The 23063-nt window shown below is 49.0% G+C and overlaps 1 protein-coding gene across 1 annotated transcript; it reads right to left on the bottom strand.

Moving 5' to 3' along the window:
* Positions 1-10383: 10383 nt before the first annotated feature.
* Positions 10384-22682, bottom strand: LOC128405849 (uncharacterized). The gene is made up of 6 exons (XM_053372847.1): positions 21147-22682; positions 19493-19657; positions 19176-19341; positions 13256-13510; positions 12043-12402; positions 10384-10493 (listed from the first exon to the last, which is right to left on the bottom strand). The coding sequence occupies exons 1-6, from the start codon at positions 21240-21242 to the stop codon at positions 10384-10386; spliced, it is 1152 nt and encodes a 383-aa protein (XP_053228822.1). The 5' UTR covers positions 21243-22682.
* Between the last annotated feature and the right edge of the window lie 381 nt (positions 22683-23063).

The following is a 23063-nucleotide window of genomic DNA, read 5'->3' as shown; positions in this document are numbered from 1 at the left end:
GATGTCTTCTAAAGGTTGTCTAGTTAGTTACCACCTTAGGCTTGAAGGCCACATAACTCCCTACTCTCCAACATTTCTCCAATGAAAATAGGAACGACCTAAGGAAAAGCGAGGAGGAACGCAGGCGGCGCTGTGGTCTAAACCACTGAGCCTCTTGGGTTTGCCGATCAGAAGGTCGGTGGTTCGAATCCCTGCGACGGGGTGAGCTCCCGTTGCTCAGTCCCTGCTCCTGCCAACCTAGCAGTTTGAAAGCACATCAAAGTGCAAGTAGATAAACAGGAAATCATAGAATCATAGAGTTGGAAGAGACCACAAGGGCCATCGAGTCCAACCCCCTGCCAAGCAGGAAACACCATCAGAGCACTCCTGACATATGGTTGTCAAGCCTCTGCTTAAAGACCTCCAAAGAAGGAGACTCCATCACACTCCTTGGCAGCAAATTCCACTGTCGAACAGCTCTTAGGGAAGGTAAACGGCGTTTCCGTGCGCTGCTCTGGTTCGCCAGAAGCGGCTTAGTCATGCTGGCCACATGACCCGGAAGCTGTCTGCGGACAAACGCCGGCTCCCTCGGCCAATAAAGCGAGATGAGCGCTGCAACCCCAGAGTCGTCCGCGACTGGACCTAACAGTCAGGGGTCCCTTTACCTTTAAGGAAAAGCGGGACATTCCAGGATCAAACCAGAAACCAAGATGGGCTGTCTTAAGCATATGTGGCGCCGGGGTGCAAAGATCCACCCAGCGCCCCCCCGGTTGCCCAGTCCCAGGCACGCAGGACGTCTCGCTGGCTCAGTTGCCCCCAAACTCCTGGTGCAGAGCTGCCCACAGCAGAAGAGCCCGCTGCTGTGCTCCGACCAACTGCTGGCTTTTTCCTGGGCTCAACTCTCAGGCCTGGCACCGCTGAGAGCCTGGCGCCCAGGTGCCCTGCACCCCTAGCACCTATGGGCAAGACGGCCCTGGCTTCTATAAATCTGGGACTATCCCTGGAAACTAGGGACCCTTGGAAGGTCTGGGGAAAGTGACAGGGGGTGGCAAAGGAAAAAGGTGCAGGAGGGAGGGGTTTCTTTCATATAGGAGCCGTTCGTTCAACGTCTTGGCTTCTCGTTTTTGCTGTCTCAAATCCCCCATTTCTGTGGTGGTTTAAGAGCTGGTCCAGCAGTTAGAGTTTTGAGCTGGGAGTGGATTTGAATCCCCCCGCAGGGCCAAGAAGCCTGGGTTTGTCCTTTGGGGGTGGTCACTGTCTCTCTCAGCCGCACCCACCTCACAGGGGTGTTATTGTGGGGGTTTAAAGGAGAACCACGTACGACACCGGGAGCTTCTTGGAGAGAAAAATGTGGGATATGAATGCAATAAAATAAAATATATATTGGGTTGTCACCCTCTATATTCCACTCAGAGCAGACCTGTTCAGATTAATAGACCTACATTAGTCAGGTCCATTAATTTAAATGGATCTACGGCAAAGTGTGACTGCCACTGGGTACGAACCCGCTTTAAAAATAGAAATAAAATAAAAGCATCCTCGTGGAAATTTTGTCATAATTTTTGTGGAAATCTCTCATGAAGTACACAGATTTTGACTGATGCACACAGTTTTGCAAGCAAGGATAACGCATGTAAAGGTAAAAGGACCCCTGAACATTTGGTCAGTCACGGACGACTCTGGGGTTGATGTGCTTATCTCGCTGTATTGGCCGAGGGAGCCGGTGTACAGCCAGCATGACCAAGCCGCTTCTGGCAAACCAGAGCAGCGCACGGAAACACCATTTACCTTCCCGCTGGAGCGGTACCTATTTATCTACCTGCACTTTGACGTGCTTCCGAACTGCTAGGTGGGCAGGAGCTGGGGTTGAGCAATGGGAGCTCACCCCGTCGCGGGGATTCGAACCGCCGACCTTCTGATCGGCAAGTCCTAGGCTCTGTGGTTTAGACCACAGCGCCACCCACGTCCCGGGATAATGCATGTAGCTTTCACTAATGCAGGTATATCTATGTGTTCTCAGAGCTGATCCATCGAAATGAATGGACCCAAGATTGTAATATCCATCAGGTTCAATGGGTCTACCCTGAGTAGGAAGAACATGGATTACAACCCACTTCCCCCGAAACAAATACATTTTTGTACACGCTGGTTGCAAAACTGCACAGGAAGATCAAGAGAGATGCAAATGTCAAATGATATTTGGCTTGTGTGCAGCATTAGTCATACTCAGAAGTGAACTTAATTGGCTCAACTAGCTGTGAACCGTTCGTTTCAATGGACTGCTCTGAGAACAACCTGGTTGGCGGCTTGGTTTGAGAAGTGCCCACTGGAGAGTTTCTCATGGAAACACAAATAAAATTCTCCCCCATCTGTTAACATTGCAAAATAAAAAAAATGGATAAAACTTACATCTTTCTCTCCACACACACGAGATGGGAAATACATTCACAAGAGTGATTGACAGCCTTCAAATTTATTTACTTATTTTAGTTTATTATATGCCCTTCATCCTAAGGTCCAAGGGTGACAACAATTTAAAATGCAACATTTAAAAGCAGTTCTTTAAAACGTAACCAGCGTTGACACAGCTGCTTGTATTAAATTCCATTTCCAATCTTTCTGCAGGGTGTCAAAATGCTAAAGCAAGGCTGTAGTCCTCATGATCCTGAATAAAGATCTGATTTAAACAGGAATAAGAGAAGCTGCCATTATCTAGCTCAATGATGTATAACACTGACTGGCAGAGGTGCTCAGGCCGGGAACGTTCCCAGTCATGCCTAGAGATGTTCTGCCTCTGATTCCCCCAAGAGCCCATATAGAGTCCTTACATAGGTTCCCTATTGGTAGGAGAAAATAACAGAGGCCAACCAGAGAATATTGAGAAGCAAAGCAACTCGTAAGCCTGATCTTTATTGATCTGTTGCAACAGGTTGCTCCCCTCACACGGAGGACAGAGGAGGACCCAGAACAAAGGTGTGCCCATCCTTATATAGAAATTTTAAATTCCCTGCCCTGGAGCTCCAGACCACCCCTCTATACATTATGCATACATCACAGAAGCGGTGTAACCCAAGACCACCACCCCAGATACATCATACCTACATCACAGAAAAGGCGGTCTACAGCAGAAATCTGAGTGCGTTGTTTATCTCGTCTGACAGGTTACCTGTTAATGCTCACTTGATTGGATACCCTGGGGAGCCTGGCCAGTCTTTTGTAATGATACTTAGTTCCTGAGTCAGGTCACAGGCTCACCCTATTCAAACACAGACAGACATGCCCTTAAGACAGGATTTGTGAAGGAAAAGACAATGGGAGGCTTTACCATTTTCCTTTGACCTCGCAGAGAAAACATTTGGTCAGTTTGGGAATCAAAAATGGTTTCAGGTCGGTCTTCCTGTGCTGATCTATGTACGTGCTTGGTTGGTACATTTATGAACATTTATTATATATCTAAGACTTTAAAATTCTTATCAAACTTGCAGCTCTTCAATTCTACAATTCTATGAGCTGCAGCTCTTCCCGAAGGCAAGAAGCTGATCATAGGGTTAAGATATCAACTCTGATTTTTCTACCCACCTACCCCTTTGTTCCACCAACCACTGGCTCATGCAACATCTTCCTTGATGGAGAGTTCTGCAGAATTTGAAACCGGTACCCCAAAGCAATGAACACATTAGAAATACATATTCTACAGTTTCTGAATCAAGGTTCTCTGATCGTGTCGAAGTTCCTGTTCGGATTGGAACAGGGGGAAAATTAAAAAGGCAAATCAAGTGAAAAAACAACTCCGTCCTTCTGCAGATTCCTGCATTGCAGGGGGTTGGACTAGATGACCCTTATGGTCCCTTCGGACTCAACAATTCCACGGTTCTTTGATTCCATTTAAATAGGCAGACAGCACCCTCTAGTGTTGGCACCAGGTGCTCTCATGTTCTGAGTAAATCACGCTGTTCTGTTCTGTCAATTGAACAGAATTTGTCATGCACGATGGAAGTGGAGGGAAATTATCCGGATAGATCTGCTTATTTTGCATACGCCTACCCAATTTGCACACTGTAATTTACCAGAATTGGGGTCTCCCTCCACCACATCAGAAGCTTAGCAATCATTAATATTCAGGACAGACAACAGACTAAATAGGAAGGACCTCTTTGCACAGCACAGTTAATCTAACGTCTACTTTTTTGTGTGAGCTGCTTATAGTTTCTATTTCTGACCCAGCGGCATGCGCTGAGCTGCCACTCAGAATGCATGAAGGTGCCTTAGGCGGAGTTGGGTCCCTGTTTCTGATCAGGGAAAACCTTCACAGTCCCTTGACTGGAGATGATGGCGACTGAATCTGGGACTGCACGCACCACCTTCCCATCTCCAGAGAAAGGGTGCATGCCAAGTGTTGTAAAAAAAATCTGCTCTTTTCCCCTTATCCAAGAGCCCATATAGAGTCCTTAAGTGGGTTCCCTATCGGTCGCAGAAAATAACAGAGGTGAACCAGAGAATATTGAGAAGCAAAGCAGCTATTAAGCCTGATCTTTATTAACTGTTGCAACAGAGTCCCCCACTCACCCCATGCAGGAGGGAGGAGGAACCCAGAGCATTGGTGTGCAAGCTCTTATATAGACTTTTGAAACTGCCCACCCTGTAGCCCAAGACCACCCCCCTGAAACATCATACATACATCACAGAAGGAGGCGGTCTACAGCAGAAATCCTGCCTGCCAGGATACCTGATAATGGCCACTGATTGTTCTACCTGGGCAGCCTGGCCATTCTTTTGTGATGGTTAATACTTTCGTTCCTGAATCCAGGTCACCCTATTCATAAAGAAATATGCCCTTAAGACAGGACACTGACAAACTGGAACGTGTCCAGAGGAGGGCAACCAAAATGGTCAAAGGCCTGGAAACGATGCCTTATGAGGAACGGCTAAGGGAGCTGGGCATGTTTAGCCTGGAGAAGAGGAGGCTAAGGGGTGATATGATAGCCATGTTCAAATATATAAAAGGATGTCACATAGAGGAGGGAGAAAGGTTGTTTTCTGCTGCTCCAGAGAAGCGGACACGGAGCAATGGATCCAAACTACAAGAAAGAAGATTCCACCTAAACCACGGGTGTCAAACACAAGGCCCGCGGGCCGAATCTGGCCCGCCAGACCTCGTCATGTGGCCCGTGTAGCCGCCGCCGGCCGCCAGCCTTCACCTTTTATTCTCGCTTTTTTTTTTTTGACACAAGAAAGCCGCCTCTTCAGCGCATGCGCGGCAGCCTACAAGCCAGAGAACATCTGCCCTCTAGCGGTGCCAGCCGTTCTACACAGGAAACCTCCACTTTACATGTCCTTTACATAGTCCTACAGATACAACCAGCCCTTTGAGGGTGACCAAACTGCTGATGCGGCCCCCGATGAATTTGAGTTTGACACCCCTGACCTAAACATTAGGAAGAACTTCCTGACAGTAAGAGCTGTTTGAGAGTGGAATTTGCTGCCAAGGAGTGTGGTGGAGTCTCCTTCTTTGGAGGTCTTTAAGCAGAGGCTTGACAACCATATGTCAGGAGTGCTCTGATGGTGTTTCCTGCTTGGCAGGGGGTTGGACTCGATGGCCCTTGTGGTCTCTTCCAACTCTAAGATTCTATGATTCTATGACAGGATTTGTAAGCCTGATCGTTATTAAACTGCTGCAACAGGGTTCTCACTCATCACACGCAGGAGGGAGGAGGAACCCAGAACAATGGTGTGCAAGCCCTTATATAGACTCCCCCCCACACACACTGTGGCTCAAGTCCACCCCTCAATACATCATACATACATCACAGAAGGGGTGTTCTACAGCAGAAATACATCACAAGAGGCAATCTACAGCAGAAATCTTGTCTGGCAGGAAACCTGTTAATGGTCACTGATTGCATTACCTGGGCTCACCCTAAAGGTAAAGGTAAAGGTCCCTTGACAGTTAAGTCCAGTTGCAGACGACTCTGGGGCTACGGCACTCATCTCGCTTTACAGGCTGAGGGAGCCGGTGTTTCTCTGCAGACACTTTTTCCGGGTCATGTGGCCAGCATGACTAAGCCGCTTCTGGCGAACCAGAGCAGCGCACAGAAACACCGTTTACCTTCCCGCCGGAGCGGTACCTCTTTATCTACTTGGACTTTGACGTGCTTTTGTACTGCTAGGTTGGCAGGAGCAGGGACTGAGCAACAGGAGCTCACTCCGTCGCCGACCTTCCGAACGGCAAGCCCAAGAGGCTCAGAGGCTTAGACCACAGCACCACCTGTGTCCCTATTCATACCCTAATTCATACCCAAATGTGCCCTTAACGCAGGATTTGTGAGCACAGAGACAATGGGGAGGAGGAGGCCCGTGCACATGCGCACAAGCTATTTCTGGTGCTCCTCCGACCCAGAAGTGCGCTGGAAATAGTGTATGCGCACGCGTATGGGCACGCGCTCCCCCGCCCTCTGGCCCGCCTTGCGATCAGCACTGGAGACACTGGCCCGAGGCGTGGTAAGTTTGCTGACCCCTGTCCTAGCTGTTCTCCACTCAGCTCTGCCCAGCTGTTGCTTCCTGAACTATGCCCCTCTGCAAACCAGTTCTCTAAATCTATGCTGCTCCATTGTTCCTGGGCAGCTTCAGGATCCTGGTCAGGAGCAGGGAGAAGGGGAGGTTTCCACCATTCCTCACCAGAGCTCTAATCCTGTCTGGTCTCTGACACCACCCAATCCAGTCTGATGGCGGGATATCATCATCATCATCATCATTATTATTATTATTGACAGGGCTTTTTTCAGCTTGAACTTGCCAGAACTCAGTTCCTGCACTTCTCAGGTGGGTGCCATTGCCATCATAAGAGAACAAGGGAGGTGTACATGGTGAGTTCCGGCACCTTTTCTAGAAAAATAGCACTGATTATGGAATAGGATGTCCCTATTTTCATCTGAGAAATGCTGGAGGGTATGTAATTATACCTGCCTCTCCCTCATTTGGGGATGTCTCAGAATACCTGTGCATTCTGTGTGGTGCAGCAGCAGCAGCGGCAACTGAGAAATCACATGATGCTTTCATCAGCAGTGCATGATGGGAGCTGTAGGCATGAGCATGGGAAACTGAGGACCTTAGCCACAGTACTCCCAGCATGCACCGGGGCATTTTGAAGACACAGCTTCTTTCGATTTCACCCTTTTCTGGCCTTCCCATCTGGATCACAACCAAAAAAGGGGAACAGCTCCCAGAAAAGGAGTCCTCTAGCAATTTTGTTTTGTACGTTTCTTTGGAACTGTCAATTTCAAGCTAGGTTCTGATAAATTTTACACCCAGTTCTTAAAAGTTTGATTTCATCAGTATTTTTCCTATGTATTTTTTATATTGCATACTGTAAAAAGCTCAGTGGGTCTTTGTTACCAATTAAGTGGCACTGTATTTACATTGTGATTAATAAATAAGGAAACAACTGAGTTATCTTTAACCATCTGCAAGATGAACTTTGCAAGATTTTCATTGCTCTGCTATGGTTAAGGGATCATGCATAGACGAGGTCGCATCCTGTTCAGGCCAGTAGCACTCCCTCCTGCTCCCAAGTTTCTCCACCCTGCTGCTCCATCGACAAAGAAGCCTTGCTTTCGCCCTGCTGATTTAGCAGCCGCCCAGGTGGCTGGTTCAGGTTTCCCCTGCCTGCTTTGCAATATGTTAAGTCACCATTTCCAATTGGAAACCAGAGAGGTCAGCTTTCTTTTCCTGGGCACCTGATTATCTAGATGGGCACCTGTCAGTCACTGTGCTTCGCTAGGTGAGGGATGCATTGAAACCCTCCGCCAGCAAAACTTGCAAGCCGCAGGTCACCCTGGCGACGTGTCTTGCCTGTGTGTGGCTCCCAGTCTTGAAACTTAAAGGTTCAAAAGAAAAATAAAACGGTCCAGAGGAAAGTTTGCTCGTTCTCGTTTTTTTAACAGATGTTTTGTAGAGCCAAAGTGTGCCTCCAAGTTGAGAGGTGAAATGGAAAACCACTGTCAACCGAGGCAACCCCCCACAAAGAAAACCCAGGTAGCCAATAGAAATGTTGAAATGAACTCCACCCTACAGAGCCTAAAAAATGAATAAATATGTAAACAGCAGGCTGCAGTTTTGTTATTTATTGACCAGATCAATTGGCCATTATTTATTTCTTATCAATTTATTTCTTTTTTCTTTTATATACTTTATTGGAAGATGAAAATAATGTATGTACCGTATTTTTCGCCCTATAGGACGCACTTTTTCCTCTCCAAAAATGAAGGGGAAATGTGTGTGCGTCCTATGGGGCGAATGCAGGCTTTCGCTGAAGCCTGGAGAGCGAGAGGGGTCGGTGCGCGCCCACCCCTCTCGCTCTCCAGGCTTCAGTAGAGCCCCAGCGCCAGCCCCACAAGGTCAGGGGACAGCGGGGAGGCGGAACGCCGCCATCCCGCTGTCTCCCGATGTGGTTTGGAGGCTGACGGCGGGGAGACGCGTGCTTCTCCCCGCTGCCAGCCCCGCAAGCTCCGGGGACAGCGGGGAGGCGCAGTGCGTCTTCCCGCTGTCCCTGGACCTGGTCTGAAGGCGGGCGGCGGGGAGAAGAGCGCTTCTCCCCGCTGCCTGCCCCACAAGCTCCAGGTACAGCAGGGAGGCGCAGCGCGTCCTGGTCTGAAGGCGGGACCTGGTCTGAAGGCGGGCGGCGGGGAGAAGAGTGCTTCTCCCCGCTGCCAGCCCCACAAGCGCCTGGGGGGGAAATATTTTTTTTTCTTTATTTCCCCCCCAAAAAAACTTGGTGCGTCCTATGGGCCGGTGCGTCCTATGGGGCGAAAAATACGGTAATTGTAAGTGCACACGGTAAAAAAAGATGTGAAAAAGGGGGGTAAGAAAAGAAAAATAACATTCAAATACAATACCAAAATAAAAACCCGCCGGAAACAGAACGTATGAACATTACCAGATTGTTATTGTTTAATCTGTGTTTTATATATATATATATTTTACTGAAGATAAAAAGCAATGTGTATATAATTGTAAGTGTACAGGGTAAAATATGATGTGAAAAAGGAGGAAAGGGAAAGGAAGAAAAAAAGAAAAGAACACCATATACAATATAATTCAAACTTCCAAACAAAACAAAAGCTACCAGATTAAAATTATTCTAAAACCAGATAACAACTCCTAAAAGCAATTAGGGTTAGAGTTAGATATAAGCAGCAGCATCACCACCACCCAGGACAACGATCAGTCACACATTTGTTTTCATGGTGTTAAAACCAGGAATGGGGCAAAAATCCCAAGCCCCCACCACAGCCTCAGACTAAGGCCAGGACAATTGACAATGACACAGGCACCATACCTACACAACAGCAAAGAGGTTCAGAAAAATAGCAATAAGCGGATCCCATGTACCGTATGGTTTCCTCTGACTATCCAATACAGAATCAAATAATCTCCAAAATTCTTTTGCTGACCAGAGGGACCCGCGGGGAGTGGCACCCCGGCGAGCTGGGCAGAGGAGTAAATCCACACCCCAGGATTTTTCCTTATCAGTTGTTTAATATAGAAATTTCAGTTTGGGTAACAAACGCCTTTTAAAAACAGAGGAGGGGCTGCATGCTTCGAAGACGGTGCCTGGAATGAGAGGCCTGTTAGGCCAGGTGTGATTCCCTTGAACATCGGTGGGAATGTGCCCAGTTGAGGGTCCCACACTTTAAAGGAGGATAGGGACAAACTGGAACAGGTGGGGAACAGTCTAGGTTGGAAGGGAGTGGACATGTTTAGCTTGGCCGGGGTCAAAGATGCCCCACTTGCGGGCAGAAGTCCTCCGCCCTTGCCGCCAACCCCCCATCTACAAGGATAACACAAGGCTGCCAGGGTGCCCAGTTGGTGGTGACCCAAGACGGCCACCGACATGACTCTGGCATGTCCTGTTTCATTATATATATATATTGATTTTAACATATAAATTGCAAAATGTACCACAAAACTTATCACTTATACAATCTTTTTAGACTTCCATCAGCACCTTTGATGATCCACTGTTTTAACCACTTCTTATGCATTTCTTAACTTTATATTGCCTTTACATCTCTTAACAAACCATCCTTCCCCTTCTCCATTTTTGCAATACTTGCAATAATACTCCTCACAAAACTTCTTGCAAACCGACATACGTTGTCTGATGGCATGTCCCGTTTCAAGGAGGAGCTGGGAGGCCTGTTTCTGAATCAAATTGTTTATATTCCAACCTATCTTTTCCTAAAAGCAATCAGCAGGTCCGTCCCCCCCTTCTTTTTGGCTTGGGAGTTCCAGTGAGTTGTGGCTACAAAAATCCCCAAGGGTCACCCCTTACAAGTCTGCAGCTGTTTGACAGCGGCAGGGGTGGAGCCCAAGTGGGGTGGACCAGAAGCAGCGTCTGAAAGGGCCTCAGTCCTTCCAGAAGCAAGTTGCTCGCTTGGAGCAATCTGTGGCGCTGCAGTCTCTGCCCTGCTTTTCCTTGAGGGCTCCTCCTCCGGCCAAGACACCTGCCAGGGGAGCTGTCAGGTGAGCACAGGCCATTCACGGGGCAGGAAAGAACGCGAGGCATGAAATGCAATGAGCTTTGATGTGCAGGAGAGTTCTTCTGGCTCGACTTGCTCTAGCTGGAGACTCGAGTTCCCCTGTCACTAGTTCCCCTGTCACTAGCTCTCCGGGTGCCTCCAGGACAAAGAGAGTTCGGATTCAGGGAGGTGCCCAGCAGGGCTCATAGTGGCTTGGAAGGGCAGGAGGTAAACACAAATACAGTCTAGTGGTGATACAATTGAATGAGTGGTTTTTTGTTTTTTTAAAAAGATATTTCTCTGTTGGTTCAGTATTTATTTTGTAAGTTGCATGTGTTTCCAGGTGGACAGGAAGAATATCCCTCCCGCAGATGGGCAGGGACCCCCCCACAGCAGCCCTCCGGCACCAGTGGCCAACACAAGCGGGAACTGTCTCCAGAAGAGGGAGCACCAAGGGGGCGTGGAGCAGGAGCAGGCCAGGCACAAGCGGGTCGTGCCAGGGACAGGGCGTTACGCTATCAAATGCCTGGTTTAAACAAGGATGCTTTTAAACTTCTCCTGGAAACTAATAGTGAGGGAGACGGATGCACCTCGTGAGTGAGGGCGGCTCACAAACAGGAAGCCGCCACCAAGGATGCCCTGTCTAGGGGCAGCACCAACTGGGCACCCTGGCAGCCTTATATTAACCTTGGGGGTGGGTTGGGTGGAGGACTTCTGCCCGCAAGTGGGGCATTTTTTACCCAGGCCAGGCTAAACATGTCCATGCCCTTCCAACCTAGACTGTTCCCCACCCGTTCCAGTTTGCCCCTATCCTCCTTTAAAGTGTGGCACCCTAAACTGGGCACATTCCCGCTGAAGTTCAAGGAAATCACACCTGGCCTAACAGGCCTCTCATTCCAGGCACCGTCTTCGAAGCATGCAGCTCCTCCTCTGTTTTTTAAAAGGCATTTGTTACCAACAGACAGCAACGGCCCCCGTCCCATCCACGGCTCCCAAGCTGCCGAAAAGAAGGGGCAAGGGACAAGGTGGTGCAGCTCACCCCCTCTGTATTTTAATGTTTGAAATGGTTTTGTTTCATATATATTTGTTTCAAAAACTTAATTAAAAAATTATATAGAGAGACAGAAAGCTGGAAAAAGAGTCCGCAGTGGAGGACATCTGCTCGGAGTTGCACCTCAGTAAAGGCACCATCTTTGAAGGATGCAGCCCCTCCTCTGTTTTTTAAAAGGCTGTATTGTATTGGCCAGTATTGGCTGGCTACCCTCCCGCTTCTTTCAGCGGCTTGAGAGCCGCGGTCGGGAGGGGTGCCATTGTCCCGCCCCCCCCCAATGGCCCTTATGGTGGCATCCTGGGTGGGGTGATAGGGCGCTCTCCTTTCCGGGCTTGGAAGGCAAGGCCAATTTTTGTAAGGTTGCCAATATAAGCCGCACTTTTAACTTTCCCCGGGCAGAATTTGGGGGGAAAGTGTGGCTTATATTCAGGCTGAAATGGGTAATTTCTAAATTAAACAATGAAAACCCATGTGTGACTGATCGTGCGTCACAACCTCTTTCTGCAGGTTCCTGGGTGGTGATGCTGCTGCTGCTCCTGGAAGCACGACATGCCAGGGACACATTGGCTGTGGGTGGACGCGACTGCGGTGCTGGCCAATCCACCATCTCAGCCACCTGGCCAGAAGCCTGCTCCCCACTTGAGCCCCGCTGCTGGCTAGGTTGCACCGATGCCAATGGCAGTGGGGCTTTCCTGAAGACCTTCCGGACCCAGGAGACAAGGGAACAGAGACCGAGGTGTGAGGGGTCGTGTGGGGCTCTGGTGGGGTGCCGGGAGTCTCCTTGACTGAGGTGTGACTCCAAGCAGATGGCTCCCGCTGGGGACTCTTTATTCCGCTTTACGTCTCTAGCCCGATCTGCGAGAAAAGCAAACAAGTCACATCCAGATTCTGGGAAACCGCCATGATAATTACTAATTAATTAATTAATTAATTAATTGGGGGAACCAGCTGGGGAATGCTGAAAAGTAGAAAGATCAGAGCCCAGGGAGTGGGGGTGGGACGACAGTCAGCAGTCAGTGGGAGAAGACTGGGAAGAGGAGGTGTCTTAAGCTGGAGAGGTAACAGGGCTTAGCGAACTGGGAGACTGTTGCAGAGAGAAATCCACAATAGAGGCAGAAGCTGCAGCAGGAGAATGGGATGAGAGAGGCCAAGAGGCAGAGATGAGTCCGGCTGGGGAAGACTCGCGATTGTCTCCTCCTCATGTTACAACAAGCTTGCCTCCCTCCTGTCTCCCAGAATAAGGAGAGGCATGAAAAGCGCAGAGCAGAGGTTGACTGCACGCAGGTGCAGTCTCCAATTGCTTGAGAAAAAGCCCTGGGGGGCAGTGGACTTTCAGCCTCGGCAACTGATTTTAACGGAGTAAGACGGAGGAATAAGCTGCTCTAGGCCAGACACAGGTATGTGGAGATCGTGTTTTTGCTAATAAAGAGTTAACTCCGTCTTTGAACTGTGTGATTAGTGACCGGCACTCTGCTGCAACACATATGTACATACGTAGGTGCCTTGTTCTAGGTCAACACCTATTGTCCATCTAGACCAGCTATGCCTACTTTGGCCGTGGCTCTCCAGGGTCTGAAGTTAAGACTTTCCTGATCCCTTTAACTAGAGATCATAGGGAATCAAACGTGGGACCTCCTGCCCTTCAAAGCCATTGTGCTACGAGCCCTGCTGGGCACCTCCCAGAATCCGAACTCACATCGCACCCTACCTGTTTCGCATCTCCAGCAGCCTCCATGCTGTAAGAACAAACACTGACAGTTTCCGCCTCCTCTAGGCTGGGCACAGAGAGCTGGTTCTGCAGCTGTGACTTCAATTCCCCTACTGCGGCCTTCTCCTTCTCTGAGCATCCTTGGTGCTTCCTCTTCTGGGTACGCTTCTTGCTCACATTGGCCACTGGTGGTGGTGGTGAAGGGCTGCCGTGGGGTCCCTGCCCATCTGCAGGAGGGGTAATCTTCCTGTCCACCTGGAAACACATACAAACAGACAACTTACAAAATAAATACTGAACCAAAAGCAACCTAAGAGAAATATCTTTTTTTTAAAAAAAAAACCCACTCTCAATTGTATCACCAAGAGCCTGTATTTTTGTTTACCTCCTGCCCTTCCAAGCCATTACCATTGCCTCCTTGATATTGCAGCACACATTGAGGGCTCCTGCCTCCTCCTCCGGGCTGGGGAGCAGAGAGCACTGGTTTTGCAGCTGTGGCTGCAGCTCCACTGCTGTGGCCTGCTCATGCGCCTTCTCTGAGTCCCCTCTGTGCTTCCTCTTCTGGGGACCCCTCCTGCTCCCGTTGGCCGCTGGCAGAGGCGACAGAGGGCTGTCGTGGGGTCCCTGCCCCTCTGTGAGAGGGATATTCTTCCTGCCCAGCCTGAGGCCCCCACCCTCTTTGTCCTGGAGGCACCCGGAGGGCTCTGGTTGTACTTGTGCAAATAAAACCATGTACCCTGAAGACACCAGTCTCCGCTGACCTTCAGTCCAAAGAAACTGAACCTACGTAAGCACCTGGAACCCTGGGAGATTGCGGCATGCACAGCCGCATCTCTGCATTTATTTGTGGATGGGTGGAAACCATAATTGTGAAGCAAGAAATGAAATTATTCTCCTTTTTTGATCTAATAAGTAACAACCTGGTATTAGTTCTCAGTCCTCCTTAACGTGGAGCCATAGGTTGTGTTTCTATTTAAATTTCAGTCCTTATTCCTAAACGTATTGGGAGCTTGGATCCTGCTTGGGGGTTCCCCCTTTGGGCATCTGGACACAGTGAGAACAGGATTCCGGACTAGGGGCGACATTGGCATGGGTGTCCGGTTTTTTCCTTCTTGAAAGAGCTTGCAGGGCAGCAGCTGAAGAAGGAGCAAAAGAGTTTTCTTGTGTGTGTGTTTCTTTGTGGCTGATTAGCTGCTCTCCCTGTGCAAAGGTCAGAGGGGGCAGGGTTTCTGTTGAGGCAGGGGATTAGCTGTGGGGGGAGCTTATCAGAGCTTGCAGGGCGGCGCACAGTTTGATCCATCTTTTAGATTTAGGGGAGCTAGTCTCAAACATTTGTTGGGGGAGACCTGGGTTTTTTTGGGGGGGTTATTTGTCCTGTCTTCACGCTTTTTAAGATGGAGGACCACTGTAGCCACCCCCAACGACACGTTCTCAAGATGGAGGGTGAGGGAACAGCTGCAGTCGCCTGCGGTTCCTGCGCAATGTTTGCCATCTTGCCAAAGGTTGCAGGCAGCTTTACCTGCAGCAATTGTATGTTGATTGCCCTCTTAGAAGACAAAGTCCAGCAACTGGAGGAACGTGTAGCTACGCTCCAAAGAATTAGAGAGCTGGAGCTCTTCTTGGAAGCAACAGAGAACACCGTCTCCACCAAGGAGGAGACAGGGGACACCCCTGAGAAAGAGGCTAGTTCACCAACACAGGTGCCAGATATATGGAGAAACGTGACTCAAAGAAGTAGGAGGCCCAGGGTTCACTCTGATTGTTTAGAAATACACAATCACTTTGAAGTCCTTTCCCCAACATGGAAGATGAATTTGAGGATCTCTCCCTCATTACAGTCGATCAGGTATATGAAGACGAGCAGCAAAGTCAGTCCTCAGGGAATGTGCAGGCGACCTTGGAACGGACAGCTCACGGAAGAACCCCGACCAGACCTAAGAGGAGGCATGTAGTGGTGATAGGGGATTCCCTACTGAGGGGAACAGAAGCAGTGATCTGTGGGCCTGACAAGATGTCTCGGGAAGTGTGCTGTCTCCCCGGGGCTAAGATCCAAGATGTAACTGAACGACTCCAAGGAATCATTAAACCCACTGACAAATACCCCTTCCTCTTGGTTCATGTGGGAACCAATGACACTGCAAGCAATAGCCTCCAGAAGATCAAAAGAGATTATGAGGCTCTGGGCAGGAAATTGAAGCAATTAAATGCACAAATTGTCATCTCATCTGTCCTCCCAGTTGAACGACGTGGCCCAGGGAGAGAGGGAAAAATAGTGGAAGTGAACAGCTGGCTTCGCAAATGGTGTAAACAGGAACGGTTTGGATTCTTAGATCACGGACTGCAGTTTCTTGAAGATGGACTTCTGGCAAGCGATGGGCTGCACCTCACAACGGTTGGGAGGAATGTTTTTGCCAAAAATCTCAGAAACCTCATCAGGAGGGCTTTAAACTGACTAATGTGGGGGAGGGAGACAGTGCTCCTGAAGGTAGGAGTCTATCAATTGATGAAGATGATCATCCAAATGTCATAGACCAAATGGAGCAAACAGCACGCAGACCTAGTGGTGGGAGGAAAAAATCCTTAAATAAGAGACACGGGGGAATGATTAATGGACTTCAATGTCTGTACACTAATGCACAAAGCATGGGAAATAAACAAGATGAGCTTGAGCTCTTGGTATAGCAAACTAAATATGACATAATAGGCATCACTGAAACCTGGTGGGATAAGTCCCACGATTGGAATGTAATAATGGAGGGATACAATCTATTTCAGAGAAACAGACCAGACAAAAAAGGAGGAGGAGTGGCGTTATATGTCAGGGATGTGTATACCTGTGAAGAGATCCAAGATTTAGAACCTCAAAGCCAAAGTGAGAGCATTTGGGTCAAAATTAAGGGAGAGAAGAATAACAGAGACCTCATTGTGGGAGTTTACTATAGATCCCCAAGCCAAACGGAGGACATAGATGATGCCTTCCTGGAACAGATGGCCAAGCATGCAAAAGGAAGGGAGATAGTAGTAATGGGGGACTTCAATTACCCGGATATTTGTTGGATGTCAAACTCAGCCAAGAGCATAAGGTCAAACAGATTCCTCACTGGCCTTGCAGACAACTTCATTGTCCAGAAAGTGGGAGAAGCAACAAGAGGAACAGCCATTTTAGATCTGGTCCTAACCAATGTTGATGACCTGGTTAGTGGGGTAGAAATGGAAGGATCATTAGGCGCGAGTGATCATGCTCTTCTGAAGTTTACTATACAGCGGAAAAGAGCAGCCAAGCATACTAGGACTCAATTTCTTGACTTTAAGAAAGCCGACTTCATAAAACTTAGGGAAGTACTGGGTGAGATCCCATGGACAGTAATACTAAAAGGAAAGGGAGTTCATGATGGCTGGGAGTTTGTTAAGAGGGAGATAGTAAAAGCACAACTTCAGGCAATACCAATGAGACGGAAACATGGAAGGTGCCTAAAGAAGCCAGGGTGGCTATCTAAAGAACTTTTAACTGAGTTAAGATTAAAAAAGGATGTGTACAAAAAATGGAAAAGGGGGGAAACCACCAAAGAGGAATTCAAACAAATAGCCAGCACGTGTAGACACAAAGTCAGAAAAGCTAAAGCACAGAATGAACTCAGGCTTGCTAGAGAGGTTAAAAGCAACAAAAAAGGCTTTTATGGGTATGTTCGTAGCAAAAGGAATAACAAAGAAACAGTGGGGTCACTCAGAGGAGAAGATGGTGAAATGCAAACAGGGGACACAGAAAGGGCTGAACTCCTCAATGCCTTCTTTGCCTCAGTCTTCTCCGATAAAGAAAACAATGCCCGACCTGAAGAATTTGGAGCAAATGATTCAGCAGAGGAAACACAGCCCAGAATAACTAAGGAGATAGTACAAGAATACTTGGCTAGTTTAGATGTATTCAAGTCTCCAGGGCCAGATGAACTGCATCCAAGAGTATTAAAAGAACTGGCAGATGTGATCTCAGAACCACTGGCAGTCATCTTTGAGAATTCCTGGAGAACAGGCGAAGTCCCGGCAGACTGGAGGAGGGCAAATGTCCCTATTTTCAAAAAGGGGAAAAGAGAGGACCCAAATAATTACCGCCCAGTCAGTCTGACATCAATACCAGGGAAGATTCTGGAGCAGATCATTAAGCAAACAGTCTGTGAGCACCTAGAAAGGAATGCTGTGATCACCAATAGTCAGCATGGATTTCTGAAAAATAAGTCATGTCAGACTAACCTGATCTCATTTTTTGACAGAATTACAAGCCTGGTAGATGAAGGGAACGCAGTGGATGCAGCCTACCTTGATTTCAGCAAGGCATTCAACAAGGTGCCCCATGATATTCTTGTAAAGAAGCTGGCAAAATGCGGTCTTGACTATGCTACCACTCAGTGGATTTGTTAACTGGCTGACTGACCGAACCCAAAGGGTGCTCATCAATGGTTCCTCTTCATCCTGGAGAAGAGTGACTAGTGGGGTGCCACAGGGTTCTGTCTTGGGCCCAGTCTTATTCAACATCTTTATCAACGACTTGGATGATGGACTCAAGGGCATCCTGATCAAATTTGCAGATGACACCAAACTGGGAGGGGTGGCTAACACCCCAGAGGACAGGATCACACTTCAAAACGACCTTGACAGATTAGAGAACTGGGCCAAAACAAACAAGATGAATTTTAACAGGGAGAAATGCAAAGTATTGCACTTGGGCAAAAAAAATGAGAGGCACAAATACAAGATGGGTGACACCTGGCTTGAGAGCAGTACATGGGAAAAGGATCTAGGAGTCTTGGTTGACCACAAACTTGACATGAGCCAACAGTGTGACACGGCAGCTAAAAAAGCCAATGCAATTCTGGGCTGCATCAATAGGAGTATAGCAACTAGATCAAGGGAAGTAATAGTGCCACTGTATTCTGCTCTGGTCAGACCTCACCTGGAGTACTGTGTCCAGTTCTGGGCACCACAGTTCAAGAAGGACACTGACAAACTGGAACGTGTCCAGAGGAGGGCAAGCAAAATGGTCAAAGGCCTGGAAACGATGCCTTATGAGGAACGGCTAAGGGAGCTGGGCATGTTTAGCCTGGAGAAGAGGAGGTTAAGGGGTGATATGATAGCCATGTTCAAATATATAAAAGGATGTCACATAGAGGAGGGAGAAAGGTTGTTTTCTGCTGCTCCAGAGAAGCGGACACGGAGCAATGGATCCAAACTACAAGAAAGAAGATTCCACCTAAACATTAGGAAGAACTTCCTGACAGTAAGAGCTGTTCGAGAGTGGAATTTGCTGCCAAGGAGTGTGGTGGAGTCTCCTTCTTTGGAGGTCTTTAAGCAGAGGCTTAACAACCATATGTCAGGAGTGCTCTGCAGGGGGTTGGACTCGATGGCCCTTGTGGTCTATTCCAACTCTATGATTCTATGAAATATAGCAACCCTAGTTAAGGGGCCACCGCCTCCGACTTATGAGTGTCTTCCGTCCCTTTTAAGGCCACCCAAGTCTGCCCACTCACCACTTCTGGTGGCAGGCAGTTCCTAGGACTGAATCCCTATGCGCTTCTGGCGTTATTCACTCTTGGCTGCAGGTGTTCTTCTGTGTTGCCTCCAGGTGGAAGTCACAGCCCCTCCAGAGCATCCCTGGCCGAATTATTGTGGGGCGGCCCTTGTCTGCTAATATCTTCCGGGGTGATGCCAGGTCGCTCCTGGAAGGACCCCTCTTCCTTATCCTGAAGCTGTGGGACAAAAATAGCAACGTGAAGAAGTCTGAAGGACTGAGCAGGCCAAGATGTCCTCAGAGGATCTCTATTTCCTAAATAACTCATAGGAAAGATCTGCCTAGTCCAGCCTCATTTTTCTCACATTGTATAACAAGATATTTCAACTGGAGATTGGCCACCAGAGACTTGCCACGCACCCACTTGAGGTGTCCCGAGTCCCCCAAGGTGTCGCTCTCGTAGGCTTCGTAGTCTAAGCTCAGGGGGCTGTCCGGGCCTGCGTCTCTCTGGGGGGGTGAGGGGATTCTTCCCATTTGGGGTCCTCCTGCACACAACCTCAGAGTTGCATATATCCATTTTGGGGAACTGCGGAGGAAGAGGGAGAAGCCCCGTCAGCAGCGCTGGGAAGAGGGGAGAGACTTCCCAGAATCTCCTGCAACCTGGCCTGACCCTGCAAGGCTGTCCTTCGTCTTCCCTGCCTGGGCTTCCCTCCTCCTCTGTCTGCCACGTACAGTACCTCCTTGAGATCTCTGAAGTCCCCCAAGGTGTCGCTCTCGCAGGCTTCGTAGTCTAAGCTCAGGGGGCTGTCCGGGCCAGCGTCTCTCTGGGGGGCGAGGGGATTATTCCCATTTGGGGTCCTCCTGCACACAACTTCAGAGTCGCCAATATCCATTTCGGGTAACTGCGGAGGAAGAGGGAAAAGCTCTACGAGCAGCGTTGGAAGAGGGGAGAGAACTTCTGCCTCCAAGCAGGCATATTTTACCCCGCTCAGGTTAACATGTCCTCTCCCTTCCAACCCTTCCTCATCAGACTGTTCCCCACTGTTAAGTTGTGGGCGAAAATATCAGATGACACAGCGATTCTTCCAAAGCAGCTCTTTATTTGTAAGCTGGAACAGAACTGAACCAAGGAGCTCAGTCAGCCTGCTTATATAGAGCTCCACTAGAACGCAACAGTAACCATTTTCTGTAACTAGCCAATTACTGAACGTCACTTTCGATCCTTCATTTGCATAACTATCTACAGTATCCCCCTGCTGGCCCAGGGTGAGAACTTCAGTACATAACACCCACCCATTCCAGTTTGTCCCTATCCTTCTTTAAAGTGTGGGACCCTCAACTGGGCACATTCCCACTGATGTGCAAGGAATCACACCTGGCCTAACAGGCCTCTCATTCCAGGCACCATCTTCGCAGCTCCTCCTGTTTTTTAAAAGGCGTTTGTTACCCAAACTGTAATTTCTATTTCTATATCAGACACGTCCAACCCACCGATCCAGATTGCTCAGTCAATCAGGGGGTTGATCTTGGTGGATCACGGGCCCAAGGCAGGCCGAGCACAGCACGCTCCTCAATAGCCAGAAAGACAATGACTCCAAAGCCGGGCACAAAAGAGCTCCACACCCAGCTGGTTTGAAGAGAGGGAGAGAGAGAGAGGGGGGATGGAGGTGAGAAGGAGCTGGGTCTCTGAAGAGGGAAGGTAGGACCAAGACCAGCAACAGCATCGCCTCTGCAGGGGCAGAGAGAGGGAGGGGGAGAAGGCAGGATCGGCATTGCCCGCCTACCCTGCACCCGTCCCTGTCCCCTTGAAGGAAGCAGCCAGTGCCCACCTGCCCACCCGACTCCCATCATGCATTGTCTCCCCCTTATGCTACGACAAGCTTGCCTCCCTCCTGTCAGAATAAGGAGAGGCATGAAAAGGGCAGAGCGGAGTTTGACTGCACGCAGATGCAGACTGCAATTGCTTGAGAAAAAGCCCTGGGGGGCAGTGGACTTTCAGCCTCAGCAGCTGATTTTCACGGAGTAAGATGGAGGAATAAAGCTGCTCTGCTCAATAGGCCTGACACTCCACAGGTCTGTGGAGATCGTGTTTTTGCTAATAAAGAGTTAACTCTGTCTTTGAACTGTGTGATTACTGACCAACTCTCTGCTGCAACACATATGTACATACGTAGGTGCCTTGTTCTAGGTCAACACCTATTGTCCATCTAGACAAGCTATGCCTACTCTGATTGGCTGTGGCTCTCCAGGGTCTGAAGTTAAGAGAGTCCTTTCCTGATCCCTTTACCTAGATCCTGGGGAATCAAACGTGGGACCTCCTGCCCTTCAAAGCCATTGCGCTACGAGCCCTGCTGGGCACCTACCAGAATCCGAACTCACATTGCACCCTACCTGTTTCGCATCTCCAGCAGCCTCCATGCTGTAAGAACAAACATTGACAGCTCCCGCCTCCTTCTCTAGGCTGGGCAGAGTGCTGGTCCTGCTCATCTGACCATCAAAGAGGTTTCTTCTTTTTTTTGCACTTCCATGCTTTGATTGGCGAGGGAGGGCTGCTGTGGGGTCGCCGGCCCGCAAGAGGGGTGCTCCTCCTTGTTCACTTGGAAACGCATGCAAACAGATAACTTACAAGAAAAATACTGAACCAAAAGCAACCTAAGAGAAATATCTTTTTTTTTAATGACTGGATAAACCACTCGTTCAATTGTATCACCACTTGACTGTATTTGTGTTTACCTCCTGCCCTTCCAAGCCAATATAATTGCCCTACGAGCCCTGCTGGGCACTTCTCAGAATCCGAACTCAAACCGCACCCTACCTGCTTCGCATCTCCAGCAGCCTCCACGCTGTCAGAACAAACATTGACGGCTCCCACCTGCTCCTCTGGGCTGGCAGAGAGCTCTGGTCCTTATAAGTAACAACCTTGTATTAGTTCTCAGTCCTTCTTAATGTGGAGTGATGGGTTGTGTTTCTATTTAAATTTCAGTCCTCATTCCTAAATCTATTGGGAGCTTGGGTCCTGCTTGGAAGTTTCCCCTTTGGGTATTTGGCTGGCCACAGTGAAAACAGTCAAGCCAGAGGCTCCTCCCAGCTCTGTCTTGCCCTGCCCAGTGGGCTGGACCACTCGCCTCTAAACCCCGCCCTGCCTCTACCCGCATTCCACTGCCCCCCTTCACAACCTATTGTCTTCTCCCCGCCTCCTTTCACAATGGCTCACCTGGATTGGCGCAGGCGGCCAACACTCTCACGAGCACCAGAGTTTGCCCCTCCCCTCCCCCTTACCTCATGCTGATTGGCCGAGACAAGGGCATAAGGGGCGTGGCCTGGCAGGACCAGCCTGGGGGGAGGCAAGGTGACAGAAGCAGCTGGAGGAAATTCACCCCCCCAAAAAAACTTAATTAACCAAGATAAAAAAAACAGGTTTTGAACCGAAAACCCCTGACCATTAGGTCCAGTCGTGACCGACTCTGGGGTTGCGGCATTCTTCTCGCTTTACTGGCCAAGGGAGCCGACATACAGCTTCCGGGTCATGTGGCCAGCATGACTGAGCCGCTTCTGGCGAACCAGAGCAGCACACGGAAACGCCGTTTACCTTCCTGCCAGAGTGGTACCTATTTATCTACTTGCACTTTGACATGCTTTTGAACTGCTAGGTTGGCAGGAGCTGGGACCAAACAACGGAAGCTCACCCCGTCGCGGGGATTCGAACCACCAACCTTCTGATCAGCAAGTCCTAGGCCCTGTGGTTTAACCCACAGCGCCACCCACATCCCCAAATATAAAATACATGTTCATGAATGCACGTGGCAAACACATACCTAAGTATATAAACCACGTATTTGAAATAGTACCGGAGAGCAGTCCGGAAGTCATTTTGGTTCTCCCAGTGACCTCAAATATTGCTCTGCAGTAAGGGAAGAAAATGGGAAAAGCTTTTGCTTACAAATCCTGTTTGTGTATGAATAGGGTGAACCTATAACCTAGATCCAGGAATTAAGAGTATTTACCATCACCAAAGAATGGCCAGGCTGCCCAGGTAAAGCAATCAGTGACCATCAACAGATATCCTGGCAAACAGGATTTCTGCTGTAGACTGCCTCTTGTGATGTATGTCTGCTGGAAACCACCTCCTGTGATGTATGTATGATGTCCTTGGGGTGGTCTTGGGCTACCGGTGGGCAATTTTAAAAGTCTATATAAGGGCTTGGCACACCATTGTTCTGGGTTACTCCTCCCTCCTGCGTGTGGTGAGTGAGGACCCTGTTGCAACAGAACAATAAAGATCAGACTTACTAGCCGCTTTGCTTCTCA

The sequence above is a fragment of the Podarcis raffonei genome, chromosome 18, assembly GCF_027172205.1.
Source record: "Podarcis raffonei isolate rPodRaf1 chromosome 18, rPodRaf1.pri, whole genome shotgun sequence".
Classification (NCBI taxonomy): domain Eukaryota; kingdom Metazoa; phylum Chordata; class Lepidosauria; order Squamata; family Lacertidae; genus Podarcis; species Podarcis raffonei.
The sequence above is the reverse complement of the archived record's forward strand: the minus strand, read 5'-3'. Positions and strand labels throughout refer to the sequence as shown.

Coding starts and splice junctions, on each gene's coding strand:
- LOC128405849 (XM_053372847.1), bottom strand. CDS start 21,242: ATGAGCAGGACCAGCACTCTGCCCAGCCTAGAGAAGGAGGCGGGAGCT. Junction 19,658..21,146: donor CTGCTGGAGATGCGAAACAG/GTAGGGTGCAAT, acceptor CTTCCTCCGCAG/TTACCCGAAATGGATATTGG. Junction 19,342..19,492: donor ACTTCAGAGATCTCAAGGAG/GTACTGTACGTG, acceptor CTTCCTCCGCAG/TTCCCCAAAATGGATATATG.